Source organism: Rhineura floridana, chromosome 3, assembly GCF_030035675.1.
Source record: "Rhineura floridana isolate rRhiFlo1 chromosome 3, rRhiFlo1.hap2, whole genome shotgun sequence".
Classification (NCBI taxonomy): Eukaryota; Metazoa; Chordata; class Lepidosauria; order Squamata; family Rhineuridae; genus Rhineura; species Rhineura floridana.
This window is the reverse complement of record NC_084482.1, coordinates 191,254,930-191,274,513: the sequence shown is the minus strand read 5'-3', so window position 1 is coordinate 191,274,513 and position 19,584 is coordinate 191,254,930. Positions and strand designations below refer to the sequence as shown.

At 42.9% G+C, this 19,584-nt stretch overlaps 1 protein-coding gene across 4 annotated transcripts; it reads left to right on the top strand.

The window, feature by feature from the left end:
- Positions 1–1,139: 1,139 nt before the first annotated feature.
- On the top strand, positions 1,140–19,584 carry LOC133380863 (zinc finger protein 501-like). Of its 4 annotated transcripts, none has more exons than XM_061619017.1 (6): positions 1,140–1,211; positions 5,623–5,696; positions 7,068–7,194; positions 8,139–8,252; positions 11,044–11,865; positions 15,592–19,584. In XM_061619017.1, the coding sequence occupies exons 2-6, from the start codon at positions 5,673–5,675 to the stop codon at positions 15,846–15,848; spliced, it is 1,344 nt and encodes a 447-aa protein (XP_061475001.1). In that variant the 5' UTR covers positions 1,140–1,211; positions 5,623–5,672; the 3' UTR covers positions 15,849–19,584. The 4 variants fall into 4 exon arrangements, with proteins under 4 accessions (XP_061475001.1, XP_061475002.1, XP_061475003.1 ...); XM_061619018.1 differs by having other exon boundaries at positions 1,205–1,225; XM_061619019.1 differs by lacking the exon at positions 1,140–1,211 and adding an exon at positions 1,215–1,269.

Genomic DNA, 19,584 nt, shown 5'->3' with positions numbered 1-19,584 from the left:
ACAGGAAGCTTTGCTGTACTATGCCAGTTGTTTATGGCCTCAACCCTTTACAAATTTACCTGGAAGGGATGAAGTCTTGTTAAACTCAGTGGGTTACATCCACTGGTAGGTAGACCTACTGAAATTAATGGACCTAAATTAGGTCACAGATCCATATCATACATTACTTCCTCCAAAGAAACCTGGGAACTTTAGTTTGTTAAGGGTGCTGAGAATTATAGCTCTATGAGAGGTAAACTACAATTTCCATGATTCTTTGGGGGAAAGCAATGTGCTTCTAATACGCTTTAAAATATGATGTGGATGTGTCATTAGTTTCGTCCACTAATTCCAAAGTGTCTATTCTGAGTGTTACAAATGTTGGATATAGCCCATTAAGATTTACTTCTGGATAAACATGTAATAGCATTGTAATGTTACTTCAATGGCCTATGGTTAAATGCCAGTATTGGTTATACTGAATTAAACCATTGACTCATCTTGTCCAGCATTTCTTTTCTGGCTGCAGTCACCATCAGTGTCTCAGGAAGTTTTACCCCCGGCTCTTTTACTTGAGATTTCTTTTTAACTGGGACCTTGATTCCTTTCATTCTTTTTCTTAACCATCGGTTACTTATTGTAAAGCTTTTATTTTAACATCTTGATTTCTTTTAGTCTCAACCAGCACATACAAAAGTTCTGTTCAATAACATACTCTCTTTTTGTTCACATGGTTTTAGACAGTGTGTCTATCGCCAAGGAGCCAATATTTTTAGTACAGGTTGCGTATGCCGAATCCAAAAATAGTTCCCATCCTGAGTTGTTAAGATTTTGGTCTCCTTGATTGAGTTGGGGGCGGGGGTGAGGGGGGTGCTGATGAAATCCATGATTTTAAATTTCATACTTTTCCATCCATATAATGTTCCCAAGGCCTCTGTTTCAAACTTCCTAAGCTATCGATTACCTAACCATAAATATGAATGGAATAAATATTATTTGATGACAGTTCAAAGTTCATCCATATTTATTTCAATCTAGCAGCCGGAAGGTTAAGCAGGTGGACACCAGGAAGCGGAGTCCTGGTGCCCAGCCCAAGTGAGGGCAGCAGCTTCAGCACGGCTTGTATGAATCTACTGAGCATGCTCTGTTGAAAGCGACGCAGCTAACTTTCCTGTTCTGCACAGAGTCTGGGTCCCCCGGTCTTTTCTGACATCTCGCGGAAGATCCTGTGGGTGAGTGAGGGAAGGTAAAAGTGCTGCGGGGGATCATAGAGATCTGGTGATAACCAGAGTACGGGTATTCGTATTCTTCCTCACGAGCAAGGTTATGCATGATGGACAAATTCAACAGGTGCAGTTCCCCATGTGTGTACAGTATCTTGTAGCTCTGGAGAATCTTCACCTGTTCACGTTCTGCTTAAGCGACAGAAGTTAAAAGAAAAAAGAAAGTCCTGAAGAAAGAAATCCTGAGATAGAAGGAATGGAGAAAAGGGGCTGTCTTCTTTTCTGCTTGCCCCCTCCAATGAAATTGAAGGCAGGGGCTAAGACAGAGGAGGCAAGTCTCACAAGTCAACAAGGATTGTTTTGGCTGGACAAGTGGTGAGCTTGGAAAATTAGTGGGGATCACTTTTTTTTTTAATGGCATGGCTGGATCTGAAATGTACTAGAAAGCCACATCTGATTAATACCTGAAAACACATTCTCAACACAGATTATGTGAATAGTCTACAGAGGGTCCTTGGAAGATAAAACTGAGTATGCGCAGAGACACTTCATTATTAGAGCTCAAGTTTCCAGGGTTGAACAACAGTATAAAATCTGCTGCAACGCTGGGCAATGGCTCAAACTGAGCCATGATAGAAAGAGGGGGGGAAACAGAACTGCAATTGGCTGGCAATCCTTTAGTACAGGGATGGGGAACCTGTGGCCCTCCAAATGTGGTTGGACTCTAATTCCCATCTGCCCAAGCCAGCACATCCTATGAGCAGAGACTGAGGAACTGGAGTCAGACAACTTCGGGTTGGTCACTGGCTCCTCACATTTGCATTTAGTAGTGGTCTTGCCACTCAGGCATCTACAAACTGATCTGAAACAATGTGGTACCTCTATTTGGACTGGACTGAATGATTTGGCCCTGTGCAGGTGACTTATTTATTCAATCAGACTTGTAGGTCCTGGAATGCCTTGCCCCTCTGCCCCCAAGTGAGAACCAGTGTAGTATAGCAGTTGGAGTGTCAATCTAGGATGACAATTTCAAATCAACACTCAGCATTTATGCTTACTGGTTACGGGTCAGTCTCTCTCACACCATCCTGATCCTACCTTACAAGACCATTGTGGAGGATAAATGATAGAGGTGGAGGGGGGTCTTGTAGGCTTAGAATCATAGAGTTGGAAGGGGCCTATAAGGCCATCAAGTCCAACCCGCTGCTCAATGCAGGAATCCAAATTCTAGTCCAACTCAATGCAAGGCGTCCAGTGCTAGAGCTTCCCCAACTGATGGCCTCTGTTTAAAACCTCTAGCAAGAGAGAGCCCACCACACCCCTAATAGGTGGGGCGGAGGGAGGAAGCATCAGATATCAGCCTTCCCCCCCAAGCTTTTATGCCAGCCTCTTTGAGCGTATAATAGCCACATGGAAAAATAAGTGCAATTGTTCATGTTACATACACGTGGTGTCTATACATGGTGTGGTAGCAAGCAATTAGGCCCTATGAGTGAGACACTTCCATGGCATTGGGTAATAGCCCCCCCTTGATTTTTAACATAAACTTTTCAAACGTTTGCATTATCCTATAACCCAAACAGCATGTTTTCACATAAATAAAACGTGTGTTATTCTTGTTAGTCTATGTCTCACTCCAGTATTTCAAAGTTCTGTACATGCTAGTCATGGGGCATTGAGGTTGCAGGGTTCTCACCCTCTTGAATATATTCCAAAACTCTTGTCTTGATTTGTTGGTTTGTCCATTTCCAGTCCTTGTGCTTAATAGAGGAATTGCCTAGTAAGATGTAGTCCTGTCGTCATTTCCCCATTTTTGGACTAAATGGAGTGGCACGGAGGATGCTTAGGAGGGAAGGTCCATAGCTCAGTGACAGAGCATCTGCCTTGCATGCAGAAGGCCCCAGGTTCAATCCCTGACGTTTCCAAGTAGAGCTGGGAAATGTACTCTGTCTGAAACCCTGCAGAGCTGCTGCCAGTCAGTGTAGACATTATCAATCTAGATAGATTCTTGGCCTTACCCAGTATAAGGCAGCTTCCTATGTGGCTGTACTTGACTAGTACTTGGTACTTGTACACCCTGCCGTGTCTATATTTGGTAGCAAGTGAGTGACAAGCTGCACGTTACATGTAGTTCCACGATTTTCTCCTCACAGATTTTGTGTTTAAGTGTAAAGAAGCCCTCGCATGGCTTTGATGTTGAGCAGGGAACTGGAAGGGAAGGAGATGTTTTTCTTGAAATCCTTTAATTACCACTTATATTTGTCTACTCACGGTCCATCAGTCCTCCCCCCCCACTTTTCTCCTGTGTATTTCTCCCCCCCTTCAGCTGGGAAAATAACCGGAGGGCTGCAATTTTTAGTGAACAGCTGGCAGGAAAGGGGTTAAGCAGCCCCTCTTCTCGACACTGAAGCCACTCACAAGTGCTTTGCCTTTAAAAACCAAATAGCCCCCTGGAACTCTTATGGGTTGGGAAATAGCTGTAGCTGAGTGGCAGAGTATCTGCTTTCTGTGCAGAAGGTCCCTGGTTCGATACCCAACAGCTCCAGGTAGGGCTGGGAAAAGATTCCTACCTTTTTTTACAATGTTTTAAAGGTGTTTTATTTTAATGATTTTTAAAGTCAGTTTTTATGATGTTTTAAAGTGTTTTTAGTGCTTTTGTTTGCCACCCTGGGCTCCTGCTGGGAGGACGGGCGGAATATAAATCAGATAATAAATAAATAAATAAATAAAATCACAGAGCACCTAAAGAACATAAGAACATAAGAACATAAGAAGAGCCTGCTGGATCAGGCCAGTGGCCCATCTAGTCCAGCATCCTGTTCTCACAGTGGCCAACCAGGTGCCTGGGGGAAGCCCGCAAGCAGGACCCGAGTGCAAGAACACTCTCCCCTCCTGAGGCTTCCGGCAACTGGTTTTCAGAGCATGCTGCCTCTGACTAGGGTGGCATAGCACAGCCATCACGGCTAGTAGTCATTGATAGCCCTGTCCTCCATGAATTTGTCTAATCTTCTTTTAAAGCCATCCAAGCTGGTGGCCATTACTGCATCTTGTGGGAGCAAATTCCATAGTTTAACTATGCGCTGAGTAAAGAAGTACTTCCTTTTGTCTGTCCTGAATCTTCCAACATTCAGCTTCTTTGAATGTCCACGAGTTCTAGTATTATGAGAGAGGGAGAAGAACTTTTCTCTATCCACTTTCTCAATGCCATGCATAATTTTATACACTTCTATCATGTCTCCTCTGACCCGCCTTTTCTCTAAACTAAAAAGCCCCAAATGCTGCAACCTTTCCTCGTAAGGGAGTCGCTCCATCCCCTTGATCATTCTGGTTGCCCTCTTCTGAACCTTTTCCAACTCTATAATATCCTTTTTGAGATGAGGCGACCAGAACTGTACACAGTATTCCAAATGCGGCAGCTCCTCTGCCAGTCTGTGCAGATAATACTGAACTAGATGGACCAAAGGTCTGATTCCATAAAAGGCAGCTTCCAATGTTCCTAAGTCCTATTGAGTTCAATGAGGCTTACTTCCAAGTAAGTCTGCCTGGGATAACTGCCCTAAAAGTCCAATAATAAATATTGATATAAATCATATGGTTTAAAGGATGAAACATTTCCCCCCAAAATTCATCTATATTGTGGATTTCTTGATTCATCATGAAACACATATTTATTCAGGCTTTATATAGAACGTGGGTTTCCCAGCTCATCAAAAAGGCTTCTCCAGCTATACCCAGATAGGTTGGCAAATTGATTGGTTCAGAAAGTATCAGATTTATTCATGCTTCAGAAGGAACATAGACTCAAAGGGCACAGGAAGAGCAGTAGCTGGCTCAGAAGCAAATTTTATTCAGGCTACAAAAATATAATTTCCAGTTCACAAAGAAGAAAGAAAAGAAATGAAAAAGAAAAGGCCGACCTTAAGCCAGGCAAGTTAACGAGTACAGTAGTTGGTTCAGAAAGAGTAACAGGTTTGCTCAAACTTCCAATAGCTTGTAAATTCTCCAGCTCAGCATGAAAGGTGCAAGTCTGGACTAAAAAGAAAGTTGGCACGTTCGTAAGAAGAAAAATAAATTTAACACCAAGTGCCCACTCAGCATCACATTTGACACAACACTGTGCCTATGGTGATCAATAATGTATTTTATATTGCTGTGACCTGTCCTGGGACCTACTGGTGAAGGGCAGGTAATAAATATCATCATCATCATCGACTCCTTATTGTTTGCTCCTCCTACATGGCTACAAACTCCACCCTCTCTGCTTCATGACAAAGCAGAGACTCTGAGGCTGCAGGTAGCTCAGTTGAAGGAATTATGATTGGATTATGTAAAGAGCTCCAGTGCTGCTGGTCTCTTGCTTGTACTTAAGCTAATATAATTTTTAAAAATCTGTCACCATTGGCTCTTCTCACCTTTGCAGGATATAGATTATCATTCACATTTCACTCTGGATTGTATGAGAAAAACAAGATGGCTGCCTTGGAGCTGGTTAAGGTAGGGTGTGTGTGGGTGTGTGCATGGGTTATTGTGTTGGGGGGAGCATGAAATATAAAATGGGGTTAAGGGCGAATGAGTCAAAGTGGCCCTACTGGCTCTCTATCACAAGCTGCCCATCTTTGGACTCTGGAAGGGTTTGATGTTAGAACCAAGTAGACCAGGGATAGTCAATGTGGTACCCTTCACATATTGGACTACAACTTCCATCATCATTGACCATTGGCCATGCTGGCTGGGACTGATGAGTTGTAATTAAAAAAAATCTCGAGGGCACCGCGTTGGCTATCCTATTGGAGCTGCATCAGCTCTGAGAATCTGCCTACAGATTTCAGGCATGTATGCTGCTTCCACCCAAGCTCCTTTATCTGAAATTTTCCTCTGTTCCCTCAGATTCTACACAGGATTCATGCAATGTTATTAACAAATTATTGTATTCCGGTATTTTCTGTGTGTTTTTTTTAGACCTGATTTGGGTTGATTTTTTGTTGTTGCAATAAAACGCAATTACAGCACCAGCCAGTCTAGTGTGAACAGGTAAAGTACTATCAAGGCTTTTCAGGGCTCTTGTACCTTTAACTGAAAGTTTCCTGTTTGCATGTCCTGCCTTTTTATTGCTTTCTGTTAAACTGATTAAGTTTAGCTGGGGCCCATAACAACAACAACAAAAACAACAGCACATTGCTTGGTGATATAGTCCTATAAAGCAGGGGTGGCTAACCTATTTTGACGCAAGGACTGTCCTCATCCTTGGACTATCCTCCAGGGGTTGCATGCCAGGGGTGGGTGTGGCCACTCCACACTCTCATTGACATGCTCTTGCATTCACACATGCACATGGCATACACAGGCCCAAAACACTTCCTCATCAGCTGGTCCATGCAGATTAGCTCAGGATAGAAGTTATTGTTCCCTCTTTGCTCATCAAGTGATCAATCTGATGAACAGAGAACGGGTAATTTGCACCCTCATCAAAGTGCTGGGATGCACCAAACCCAGCACTGTATCTACTTTAAGCAAAGAATGCTGCTGCCAAAATCAGTGGGATCTTGGGGGGGCTGGGGGCAGAAAAACATTGGGGCAGATCAGATCCCTAAACTGTGAGTTTGCCACGACTACTATAATTAGTGCAGTCTGTAACTTCCCTTTTTAATTGCTCTTCTAGTTGATTATGGAAAAGCAACATCTTGGCAACGCTAAGGGGTTCTAGCATGGCAGCAACTCAGTAAATGCATGCCTTTACCATTTGGGCCCTCAGTTTCTGACATGTAATTAGTTTGTGTAATTATGTGAGCTGCTCTGAAAGGGATGTTTGGGAGGGTGGAACTGCCCACCACAGTACTTTACAGCTTTCTGATTGTATACTTTTAGGACTCAAGAGCTTTTGAGAAGGTGGCTGTTTATTTCACAAAGAGCGAGTGGGCTCTTCTGCAACCAGATCAAAGAGCTTTATACAGGGAAGTCATGCTTGAGAACTATGAAACTGTGACTTTGCTTGGTAAGGATTCCTATTCTTCTGGGTGTTACATGCTAAATGTGTCCCCTGACATCCTGGTCTGAAAACTTGGTCTGAGTGTATTTCTCTATGCCCAACTCAGCATTGTGGTAGAAATTCCTAGGACAGCAGGCAGATGCACAGTAGAAAGATCTGAAAACCTAACAGTGTTTTTGAGATACCAATTTATTTACAAATGTACATGTTGAACATGGCAGAATAGTCAGAATAATCAAACACCCAAACAGTCTATAAAGTAGCAACTAATACAGTAGGGCCCCACTCATACGGCAGGTTATGTTCCGGACCCCCGCTGTAAAGTGAAAACCGCTGTAAAGTGGAACTCATTGAACAGAATATCACAAGATGCCCGAAAACTGCTGTAAAAGCGGAACAAACACCATATGAGTGGGGCTTTAGTCTAATTGTGCCTAACTGAGACCACTGTATTAGCGAATCGCTGTAAAGCGAAGCGCCGTAAAGCGGGGCCCTACTGTACTCTTGAAAAACAAACAGAGTAGCTTTGAGTGGAAGGCCCACCCAAAGCTCCTTCTTTTGAGCCAGCTGCATCATTCACACTTGTTTTGTTTTCTCTGGCTACAATTGCAACTCATCTGCTTCTCCAGTTCCAAGGACCATGCACAGAATATCTTTGTTCAGTATTCACCAGCTATCAGTGCTCACTAGAGAAACAACTAGCTATTAAAAGCCACTGAGCAAGTATTAGCTTCAAAACAGGGATGGGGAACTTATGGCCCTCCCAAATGTTGTTGGACTCCAACTGTCATCTTTCCTGACCATTGGCCATGCTGTCTGGGGCTGATGGGAGTTGGAATCCCAACAACTTATGGAAGACCACTGACTCCTCACCCTGCATTTATGCTTTGATTTCTGTAAATATAAAAATTAACTGTTTGGATTGTGTCTTGGTTTCTTTGTGGACACAGGGTATCAATTCCCCAAACCTGAGTTGATCTCTCAACTGGAAAAGGGAGAAGAAGTATGGATGCCAGATGTCCATGGCCTGGAGGAAAGGACATTCCAGATATATACCAACTCAGGTAAGAGAGGCAACTGAATAGTGGATGTCCAGTCTTTCAACATTGGGGCTCCTGCCCTTTTAATTTTGGTGTGTGGGGATATCAGCAGGTTCAGTTTCTCCAGTCCCTGTGATGCTGTAGTAGTTCAATTCAAGTTGTCACTCTACAAAACAAATATTTGATTTCATACAATGAGAGAAAAAGAAACTCAAAAATATAAGAAACCACTAACAATATGTTTTTCATTATTAAAAATGTTAATAAGTTTAGGAGAAAATTTAAATGAGTACTCTCCTAACAATTCTGTAAAAAGATGCTTATGGGTTTTTTTAGCTTCACATACAAACTTTGCAACTGATTCAAGACCAGGAAGACCATATATACCACTCTAAAGACCTTCCTGGGGAGGGAGTAATCAAGGGACAAATAAATGTGGTTTCTATAAACATGACATAATAGTAGCACATGAAGTACTTTTCACTACACCATGGATAAACATGATTCTCATATGGCATGCCATTAAATCTTCCTTTCAAAATAGCTGAGGGGAGAACAATGAAGTGAACTAGTATAAGCAATTTACTGTATTTTGGAATGAATAATGACCTCAAGTAATTAGCACTGCTGCTCCTTGTAGATCTATAGCAACCCCCCAAATGTAATGGAGAATCTTGTTGGCAGACACAATAGGATAAACTGCATCTCCTAAAAAAAACCCTTTTCTATACAACTGAAAATTGCAGAAATCCCTACTGTTGAAAAGGACTTCCTTGCAATAAAACCAAATAAATAAATTAATCCCTGCAGAAGCAGAATTGCTTCACATCTACACTAATAGGTTCCAAATTGGCAGCAATGAGCCAAGAAAAAGTTCTTGGGGTTGTGGTGGACAGCTCAGTGAAAAGTCAGCTCAGTGTACAGAGGTAATAGAAAAGGCAGATTCCACGCTAACTCTTAGGAAAGGGAGTGAAAATGATGATTGCTATCCTAATGCGTTGATACCAGTGCTGGGGAATCTGTGGCCCTCCATCAAACTCTGCCAACATGACCAATAGTAAGGGGTGATGGGAACTATAATCCAGCAACCTCTGAAGGGCCACAGGTTCTCTGTCGCTGCTTTATACATATCTATGTGTGAAGCCACATTTGGAATATTGCATGTAGTTCCAGTTGTCCCACCTGAAAAAAGGTACTCTAGAATTTGAAAGGGTACTGAGAAGGGCAACCAAAATAATTATGAGGTTGGAGCCCCATGAGGAAAGGCTAAAGCATTTCAGTTTCTCTAATTTAGGGAGAAGAAAGCATGGAGCCATGATCAAGGCTTATTCATGTATACATGATGTGCAGAAAGTGGCCAGAGAGTTGTATTCAGTTAAGGACTACTCAAAGTAGACCCAATGAAATTAACGAACCTAAATTAGTCATGTCTATTAATTTCAATCTCTTGGAGGTCACTGATTCATAGGGTCACCATAAGTTGTAATCGACTTGAAGGCACATAACAACAAAAAATTAATTTCAATGGTCTACTCTAAGTAGGACTAGCATGAAATACCACCCAGATTTTTTTTATTTCCTCTTTCATAAAACCAGTGCAGAGTCATCCAGTGAAATTGATCCACATGAGATTCAGGACAGGCAAGGTGAAGTACTTCACAGAGAACATTGTTAAACTGTGGAATTCACTGCCACAGGATGTGATGAGACAGCCTCCAACTTAGGCAGCTTTAAAAGGGGATTAAACAAATTCATGGAGGATAAGTGGTGGAGAGCCAACTTAAGCTTCCCCCCAGGTGACAAAATGTCTTAGGCCAGCCAGGCTGGCAGTGTGTAGAAAGATACACTCCCACTTTTTCTATAGGGTTCTTACCTATCGTATTCTGACCTTGAATGTTTTCATTTTTGGATCTGAGTTTTCTGAGGTGGTTTTCTAGTTAAGAAGATAGAAGCTTGGCACCTCAAATTTCTACGGTTCAGACAAAAGTGAGGTCCTACTAGCTTTGTTGTTATATTGTTGTTATGTGCCTTCAAGTCAATTGCGACTTATGGCGACCCTATGAATCGGTGACCTCCAATAGCATCTGTTGTGAACCACCCTGTTCAGATCTTGTAAGTTCAGGTCTGTGGCTTCCTTTATGGAATCAATCCATCTCTTGTTTGGCCTTCCTCTTTTTCTACTCCCTTCTGTTTTTCCCAGCATTATTGTCTTTTCTAGTGAATCATGTCTTCTCATGATGTGTCCAGAGTATGATAACCTCCGTTTCATCATTTTAGCTTCTGCACACCTTAATGTGGTGAGGGGGTTTGAGAGTGTCATTCCGCTTAATTAGTTGTTCTGCAATGCTCCTCCAATGTTACTACATTCTTGCTGGTTGGAGGGGCACTCTTGTGCTATAGTGCAACAAAAACAGGGCAAAAATAAGAAAACTGGAACGTCTGTGCTATAAAGGTTACAGGATTTCAGCAGGAAGCTATAACACTGATTGGAAATGAAGCAGTATATCCACCCTGAAACCTTTGCAGGCACAAACAGTGTTGAAATGGGATCATGTATAACCACCCCAATTCCATCATGAGCACAGATATCATGAATGCACAATAACAGTGTGCCCAGAAGCAACAGTTTCTCTTTCACCCACTCAAATGCAACCCTATGAATAGACTATCCTACTAGCTACCTTGATTATTGATTATTGCCAAGATTTGCAAGCCTCTTCCCATTACCCTCCTACCGTTCCTGGTGTATGTCTCTTCCTCTCCTCCTCCTCTTTGGGAAATAATCCTGTGTTTCATATCCTCACTGTCCCAACAGCTGATGGAGAACCAAGTAGGAAGCATGAAGTAGCTCTTAAGCAAGGAAGACCATTATCAGTGAGACAGAATGAACTAAGGAGGAGAGCCCACAGCCAAGAGGCTGCTTCACTGCAGACTGCAACTTGTGAGAGAAAGTTTGGATTAGAGAAGGGGCAAGCAAAGCAGCAAGGGAAGATATGGGTTCAACCTGCTCACAGTAGAGGCATCCAAGGTGTAAAGAAAACCAAAGCCTACAAAGGGACGCAAACTTTCCCTTGCACCGAGTGTGGAAGATGCTTTGTTACAAAAGCTAATCTTGTGAGACACCTGGGAATCCACACAGGAGAGACTCCGTACAAATGCTCCGAGTGTGGGAGAAGCTTCTTAGCACATTCAAACCTTCTTAGACACCACAGGGTCCACACAGGAGAGAAGCCGTTCTTGTGCCTTCAGTGCGGAAAGCTGTTCAGTGAGAAAAGGAACCTTGAGAGGCACGAGCAAATCCACACCGGAGAGAAGCCCTTTGAGTGCTCCCAATGCCAGAAACGGTTCCGTGAGAAAGCCAAGCTGCTTATACATCAGAGAATCCACACAGGCGAGAAACCTTACGAGTGTCCCGAATGTCAGGAGCGGTTCAGACACAGAGACAGCCTGGCCATACACAGGAGACTACACACAGGAGAGAAGCCGTTCAAATGCCAAGACTGTGGACTGCAGTTTCACAGCCATTCGCTTCTCCGTCAGCACAAGTGGACTCATCGCAGGAAGCCCTACGAATGCTTCTGTAAGCAAAGATTTGTTAGCAAACTGGACCTCTGCAAACATGAGAAGCTCCACAGAGGTGAGACTGTGCCCTTGAACTGACCTAGGAAGAGCTCCATAAGCTTGACAGTAGCTGTGCTGAATCCTCGGTGGTATTCTGATGCTTGTCATCCTACCTTTTCCCATTGGCTCTTACCTCAACCCGTATCCCACATCTAACGTGTGGTCCTGTTAGGTTCAAGCTCTATTGCTGCCCTAGGCAAAAATCAATTTGGCTGCCCAATATTTTGTTCTTTGAGACTATCATTGAAACAAACTTGTTTACAATATATAGATATATAATGTCATAAAAATGTAATTTGCTGCTGAAGTGAGCAGCTGCTGTTTGAAATGGTAGATAGAACTTGGGAAGCTGCCCTATACTGACTCAGACCATTGGCCTGTCTCACTCAGTCTTGTCTACACCAAGTGTGGGGAACCTCTCCAGATGTTGCTGAACTCCATCATCCCTGGCCATTGGCTCTGCGTGCTGGGGCTGATGGGAGTTGTAGTTCGGCAACATCTACAGGGCCAATGGTTCCCCACACCTGGTCGACACTAAGTGGCAGGAGCTCTCCAAAGTTTCAGGCAAAGGACATAGCCAGTCCTATCCCGAGATACTAGGGGTTGAACCTGGGACCTTCTGCATGCAAAGCAGGCCCTCTACCACTAAGCTGTAGCCTTTCCCTAGCCACAGGTGCAAATTCACTTCTGGAACCTCCCAAATTTTGCAACTGGAATCATAAGGCTGAATTAAGTCAAGCTGTAACTTACGCTGGGCAATCCTAATTGTGTTTACTCAAACATAAATAAGAGTGAGTTCAATGGGATTTATTTATTTACTGAATTTATATCCTGTCCTTTCCCCCAAATAATGCTCTTTATTAAACTAATTTAGGATTGCAGCTTTAATCAATTAATTGGTTAAATCAGGGGGTGAGAAACCTGTGGATCTCCAGATGCCATTGGACTCCCAGCTCCCATTGGCCCCAGACAGGATGGCCAATGATCAGGTGTGGTGGAAGTTGGAGTCCAGCAACATCTGAAGGGCCACAGGTTCTCCCCACCTGGATTAAATTAATCAAGTAAAATATTTTAAAAGGTGCCCCTGATTAATTGGTCAGCAGTTTTCTTCATATATATATATATATATTTTTTAAAAGCATTTATACAAAACAATTACCTGCTGATAGCTCCATCTTCAGAGGCATTCCCTTCTGTAGGGGGAATCTGTAGTGGTTCCTGGTGTGACACGTGAGTGAATCATGTCCACTCCTGTTTTAAGGCATGGAATTCCAGGCCTGTTGACATCCAATGAAGTGGAATTCGCTTAGTTATGCTTTAATAAATGTGTTAATCTTTAAGGTGCCACAACACTCTTTGACTGCGTACACACCATACAAGTAACCCCCTTCCCACCCACACTTGAATCTTGGGTACTGTTGTAGCTCCGTGAGGGGTAAACTACAGTTCCCAGGATTCTTTTTTTTTTTTTTCAATTAATTTTTATTCTAATTTTCAAAACCAAAATAATACAAAAAGAAAACAACACAAATCAATAACTAATACAATACAAAAAAAATACATATATATAAAAATATTGACTTCCGATTTGTCATAGTTCAACTATAAATCTATAATATATAACAAACCTATCTCTTAATAGATTATAAAATCACCTTCCTCCAGCGGTTATCTTAGTTGGTTTCAAATCTCATTAACTTCATATCATTTTAATATTCCACAAAAAGTCAAAGAGAAGTTTCCAATCCTTGAGATATATATCAATCAATTTTTTTTCTAAATAAACATGCCAATTAATCCAGCTCATCAAATCTACTAAATCCAGTAATTTCAAAACACTATAATTCAACTATAAATCTATAATATATAACAGACCTATCTCTTAATAGATTATAAAATCACCTTCCTCCAGCAGTAATCTTAGTTGGCTTCAAATCTCATTAACATCATATCATTTTAATCTTCCACAAAAAGTCAAAGAGAAGTTTCCAATCCTTGAGATATATGTCAATCAATTTTTTTTTCTAAATAAACATGTCAATTAATCCAACTCATCAAATCTACTGAGTCCAGTAGTTTCAAATCGCTCTTCTGTCATTATCCATATTGGGTCCATCTTCCATCTTTACGCACCCAAAAATCTTGCTGTCATAGTCATATAATAAAAGTCTGATAGGAATTTCCTCCATCACAGATGTTTTCTTACCATCAAATCCAAACTAACACTGAAGTATTGTTTCAAAGCCGCATCTCTGCTCCTCTTTTCCACATGATACACTAGTACATTTCTTGAAGGTTTTTCCATTGACACAAAACAGGGATTAATTCTATTAACTTTCTCCATTTCAAGTTCCATCAAATCCTTCCAGTCCAGGAATTTTTTTGAACCGATAATATCTTTATCTCCAATCTCTTCAATTCCTTCAGAGACAGCGCTGTATTCCAAACTGTAATATTTATCTCCAGGATCCGTCACAACCAGGAAATCCAAATCTTTTTTCATGTCCATATTTAAGCCAATCTCCATAGATTGAACCTTGCCTTTAATTTCTCTTTCATCCTTTTTTTGTTTTCCAGATCTATCTTTATTCTCCTTTCTCATAGAATCCTGAGTTTCTTTCAGCTCCTGTCTCATTTCATGAAATTCAGTTCTCCACGCTTGTCTATTATTTCTCAGTTCTTGTTTTATTGAGTTAATCCCATCCATTATTTTCTGAAGCATGTCTAGAAATAAAGTCCCTTCTTGTACATCCATGATCTTCTTAATTGCCATTCTTAAAACCAAAAGAACAAAACTCCTTCAATTTTCAATGTCCCAAGCAAAGAGCAGTTTATTTCTTTATCCAGTTACAAAGGAGTTAATCTTTCCAACCAACTAACGTCACACGCTAGACAGTCCTTATCTCTTAAATGTCCAGAAGTGCAAAAACAGCTTTTAGTTCACAGCGTTCAAATAACTAGTAGCATAGAGAATGAGCAGATTCGTCAACAACAACAAAAAAAGTAGATCAGAAAAAATAGTCCCTTATATATATTACACAAGTCTTGTAAATCAAAAAGATTTCTTATCTCTCCCAATCAGAAAGCTCTCATCCGTTGTAATCTTTAAAACGCAATTTTCCATGTCAGCTTTTTGCAATAATAAAAAAAAAAAGATAAGCTATTTATATTTTCTTCCCCCTTAGTTCCGTAAATAAAGAAGGAAAGTCTTACCTCATCTAGGTTATCTTAATTGCTGTTACTTTGACAAATCTCTTTAGCTATATAGATAAGAAAATGATAAATGTAGACAGGAGGTTTGCCTGCTAGTCCGTTAAAAAAAAACGGGTCACTTATCCAGCTGAGCTAGCATAAAATCCTCGCTCTGTCTGAACTGCTGGAAGACAGACAATTCTGACGAATTCCAGGCTCCAACAATCAAAACAAAACTATGTGGCAGATCTCACGCTTCTTCCTTATCCGGAAGAAATCATCCCCAGTCAGAAAAAACCCTTCTGACTGAATTTAAAACTGGATAAGTTTCATCCAAGACGGGAGCCCGTCTCAGAGGCAGCACAGGCGGAGGGATCCTCCTGGGAAGTTCCCAGGATTCTTTTTTTGAGGAGTGTGCTTTACACACAGCCTTTGTTGTCATTTTTCAGTATTTCCTTTCTGTATTTTTTTTTCCCTGACGGGGATGTTTCCCTTCCCAAAGACCTCTCTGTCTCGGTTGGTGATTTTTTATTTTTTATTTTAATCCCAGCAGGTAATGGGATGATGAGAGAAAACAAGGAAGAGAAAAAGCAACACTGCCCTGTGTGTGGGAAAAGTTTCCACTACAAATCACAACTTGCTGTGCATCAGAAAAGCCACAAAGGTGTTGGATGCCATGAGTGCAACCTGGCTCCTGGGGAGAAGCCTGCGGGGAATTCCTGTGGCCAGAATCCAAATGCAAGACTGGTACCTGAGGATTATCAGCTTGACCAGCTCATGCTTCACAGCACAGTTGAGAAGCTTTGACTCTCCAGATTTTGTTGGACAACAGTTCCCATCAGCCGTTGGCCATGCTGGCTGGGGCTGATGGGAGTTGGAGTCTGACAGCATCTAGGGGGCCATACATTCTTCACCGCTGCACAGCCTTGGACTTTAGTTAGACTATAGTTTTGAGAGAGGGGCCAAAAGGGATGTTAGTGCATATTATTGCACCTGTGTAGATGCTGACACAATTTATAATTGACTTTTCCAAGTTTTCCTCAAGAGGCAAAAATGGGGACAAAATATGGGCACTGTTTATTGGTGCTGGATGCTAGAAAATAGGAGATATCCTTCAAAAACTGGGAGAGTTGGAGCTTATATACCACAATGATGACAGCTAACTCTGACTTGTTGAAGAAGAGTGCAGTTCTAATGCCAAGGGATATGTTATACTGCCCTTGTTGTGTATACGATATGACTTTAGTCCAGCGCTGTTAGATGGTAAGGGCTTTCACTCTGATCTGTGCAATCATTTGCAACTAGGACAAGAGTGGGGAAGGGCCATATCCCATTTGGGCAGCCTTCTGGAGGCTGCATGCCAGTGGTAGGTGAGGTTAGAAGGTGGAGCAAAATCTATGACTCTTCCCTTGGTATAAAAGGCTACATTCTAGTTGTGCAAAAACCAGAGGTTTTTACATCCCCCAATTCTGCATCTCCATCCAGGCAAGGAAGAGGCATTATCAGAATTCAAGGACACATTGCAGCCTGGGCAAATGCCTGAAGGAGGGTGTGGCAGAGCAGAGCAGAGCAGGGCTGAGGAGGAGGCATAGCCAAACTGTGACCTGCCAAGGTGTTTTTTTTGGTGGCCTTTGGGGACTCCAACATTTCTAGGCAGCAAGTTTCACAGCAGTAGTTTGGGGTTTGTTTTGCACATTCACCAAGTGCCCTAAGAGTATTTTAGGGGTTTCAGGCATGTATTTCCCTCCCAAAATGGCTTCGTTCTCGGTTGGATGAACGTGCTCTACGTCATTTTCCAGTAGTGCTATTAATGGCGCTACTCGGTAAGCTGCCTGTGAAGCCATCAGCGGGACAATCGTGAAGGCTTCTGCATTTGGGCAAACTTTCCTGCTGATTTCTTCTGAAAAGAGATGATCTGTCACGATTGTTCTTGAGAGCAACCAAAGTGCCTGTTCTCAGGGATGACAGTCTCTCATCTGATCGTAGGAAGTGACCATATACCATTAGTCCATCTAGCGTGGTATCAGAGCTTGGAAAAGTTACTTTTTTGAACTACAACTCCCATCAGCCCAATCCAGTGGCCATGTTAGCTGGGGCTGATGGGAGTTATAGTTCAAAAAAGTAACTTTTCCAAGCTCTGGGTATTACCTACACTGAGCATACACACATCTGAGTGTGTGCACACACGTGACATGCACATGGTGGCACGTAGTCCTCCAAGGGATGGCCAACCCTTAACACAACTCCTGAGCCAGAAAAGGTTAATCATCCCTAGCCTAGGGAGACTCTTGAGGGCCAGATAGAGAAGCCTGGAGGGTCACCTTTGGTGCCAGGCCTGCGATTCCCCACTCCTGGGCTAGCACTTTTTGCCTTACTTTTCTCTTTCCTCCCTGTTCCTTTTCGTTTGTGTCTGAGAGCCAGTATAGGGTAGTGGTTAGGATGTCGGCCTTGGAGACCAGAGTTCAAATCCCCACTCAGACATGAAACTTGCTGGGAGACCTTGGGCCAGTCTCTATCCCTCAGCCTAACCCTACTACACAGGGTTGTTGTGAGGATAAAATGGAGAGGTGGGGAAAACATGGGCTTGATCACGTGGAGGGTTAATGCGGATCTGGTGCTTTTTGCAGATCCTTTTAACTTGGACCGTTTGCATGACGTTTTTGCCAGTGCGAGTGCACTCAGCTGCTATTGCCTTTAAATCCGGATTAAATCAATGTAATAAAAATCCGAAATTGGTTTGAAAATCCGCACCCACTTTGGTGCCCGCCTGGTGCGTGGTTGCTTTCTCCTCTGTTTTTGGCTGCACAGGTTGTTTGCCATTTTAGATCCTTTCTCCACCCCCTACACTGTCTATGAATATCATTTTGTTTCCTGCTGCTGACAAACTTCAGGTTGCTCTAGCCTTCCTTTCCCCCACTCCCCTCCCTCGGTCCTTTAAACCAGCTATACGCTCTGTTTACTCGCTATTTTACTTTACAAGCTGGGCGGGGGCAGCGAGGGAAGAGAAGGGGCGCTGCGTTGCCACTCTCCCCTGTGCCTCTCTCTGCCGGGGGGGAGGAGGAGCCGCTACTCTCTGTGCCAGGGTATTTAGGGCCGGTGTGGGCGAGTGGGCGCGCAGCAGTGAACAGCCCTGTCGGCCAGCGAAGGCACTGAGGAGGAGGGAAGAGATGCAGCCCAGAGAGCAGGACTTGCTGTGGGATGCGCCAGGCCAGTCCTGCTCAGTTTTCTGGAGGGGAAGGAGAGGGGGGGTCAACTCGACTCCCCCATCTAACACTTTTCAGCCGGGACGCAGCCCAGGGAAGGCTCCTGCAGAAGCCCTATTGCAACTAAGGTCTCGTTCACAAAGATTGTGGGTGCACAAACACAAAAATACAGTAATACCTCGCATTAATGTTCTCAATGGGACCAGAGCGAGTACGTAAACCGAAAATGTCCTTAAAGTGAAGCACTACCTTTTAAAACTTTTTTCCCCTCTCCTTCATGCGGAGCCTCGAAGCCCCGCGCTAAAGCCTCCGTTGCTGCGCTGCTGCGCCTCCCAGCTGATTTGCAGTGGTGATGGCATCTATTTCCACCCCCTGCTCTAAAGCCTCTGCTGCTGCGCTGCCGTGCCTCCCAGCTGATCTGCGGTGGCGCGATCGCATCTATTTCCACCCCCACACGCTAAAGCCTCTGCTGCTGGGCCGCGTTTCTGGAGAAATACAGGCATATGGAGCATGTACGTTATAGCAAGGTGACGTTAAGTGAAGCGATGTTAAGCAGGGTATGCCTGTATACACACTGCGCACTATAAACATTGCTTCACAAAAAGGCGTTTGTTTAGAGCAAATGAAACTGACAACAGAAAAAAAGTAATTTGGTGTCAGTTGCAAACCCACCCACCCCATCTCCTGGCTTAGTGTGAAATTGATAGAAAACCCCTCCCCTTCTCTGTTAGCAGAGGGAGTTAACATGTAAATTTGGGGGTGGGGCCACAAAGAAACAGTGATACTAATAAATGCAACCGTGTGTGAATGCAAAGCAGCAAATTGGAAGGTAGGGAGGAGGGACGTGTGTGAACTGTGGAACTCTATCGCGAAGGGAAAAGCTTCATATTCAGTATGGATTTTAGCTCCCATGTGAACCTGGCCCATATATGCCACCTTGGGCTCCATGGAGGAAAGGAGGGTTATAAATGTAATAAATAAAATAAATATTAGACTGTGAACCTGTGGGCAGCAGGGACTTTCTTATGTACAGTGGGTTTTTTTAAAAAAAGGTGCTTTTATCAAGTGTTAAATAATAATCATTGCAAATACGATGAAGCTGATAAGTGAATAACAGTTGTGGACTTGTTTCTGTGCAAAGGCCATCCAACTTTCCTGTTTCTGTTGCGTCTTTAAGGCTGCATTCCTGTGCCTATTTACTTAGAAATAAATCCCATCAAAGTCAGTGGGGCTTACTTCTGAGTAGTCATGCTTAAGACTGAGTTATAAGACTGCAAAGTAAGCAAATAAATAGAGGGAACTGTGAAGCGGCTTATGTTGAATTCAGCCAGGAACAATCC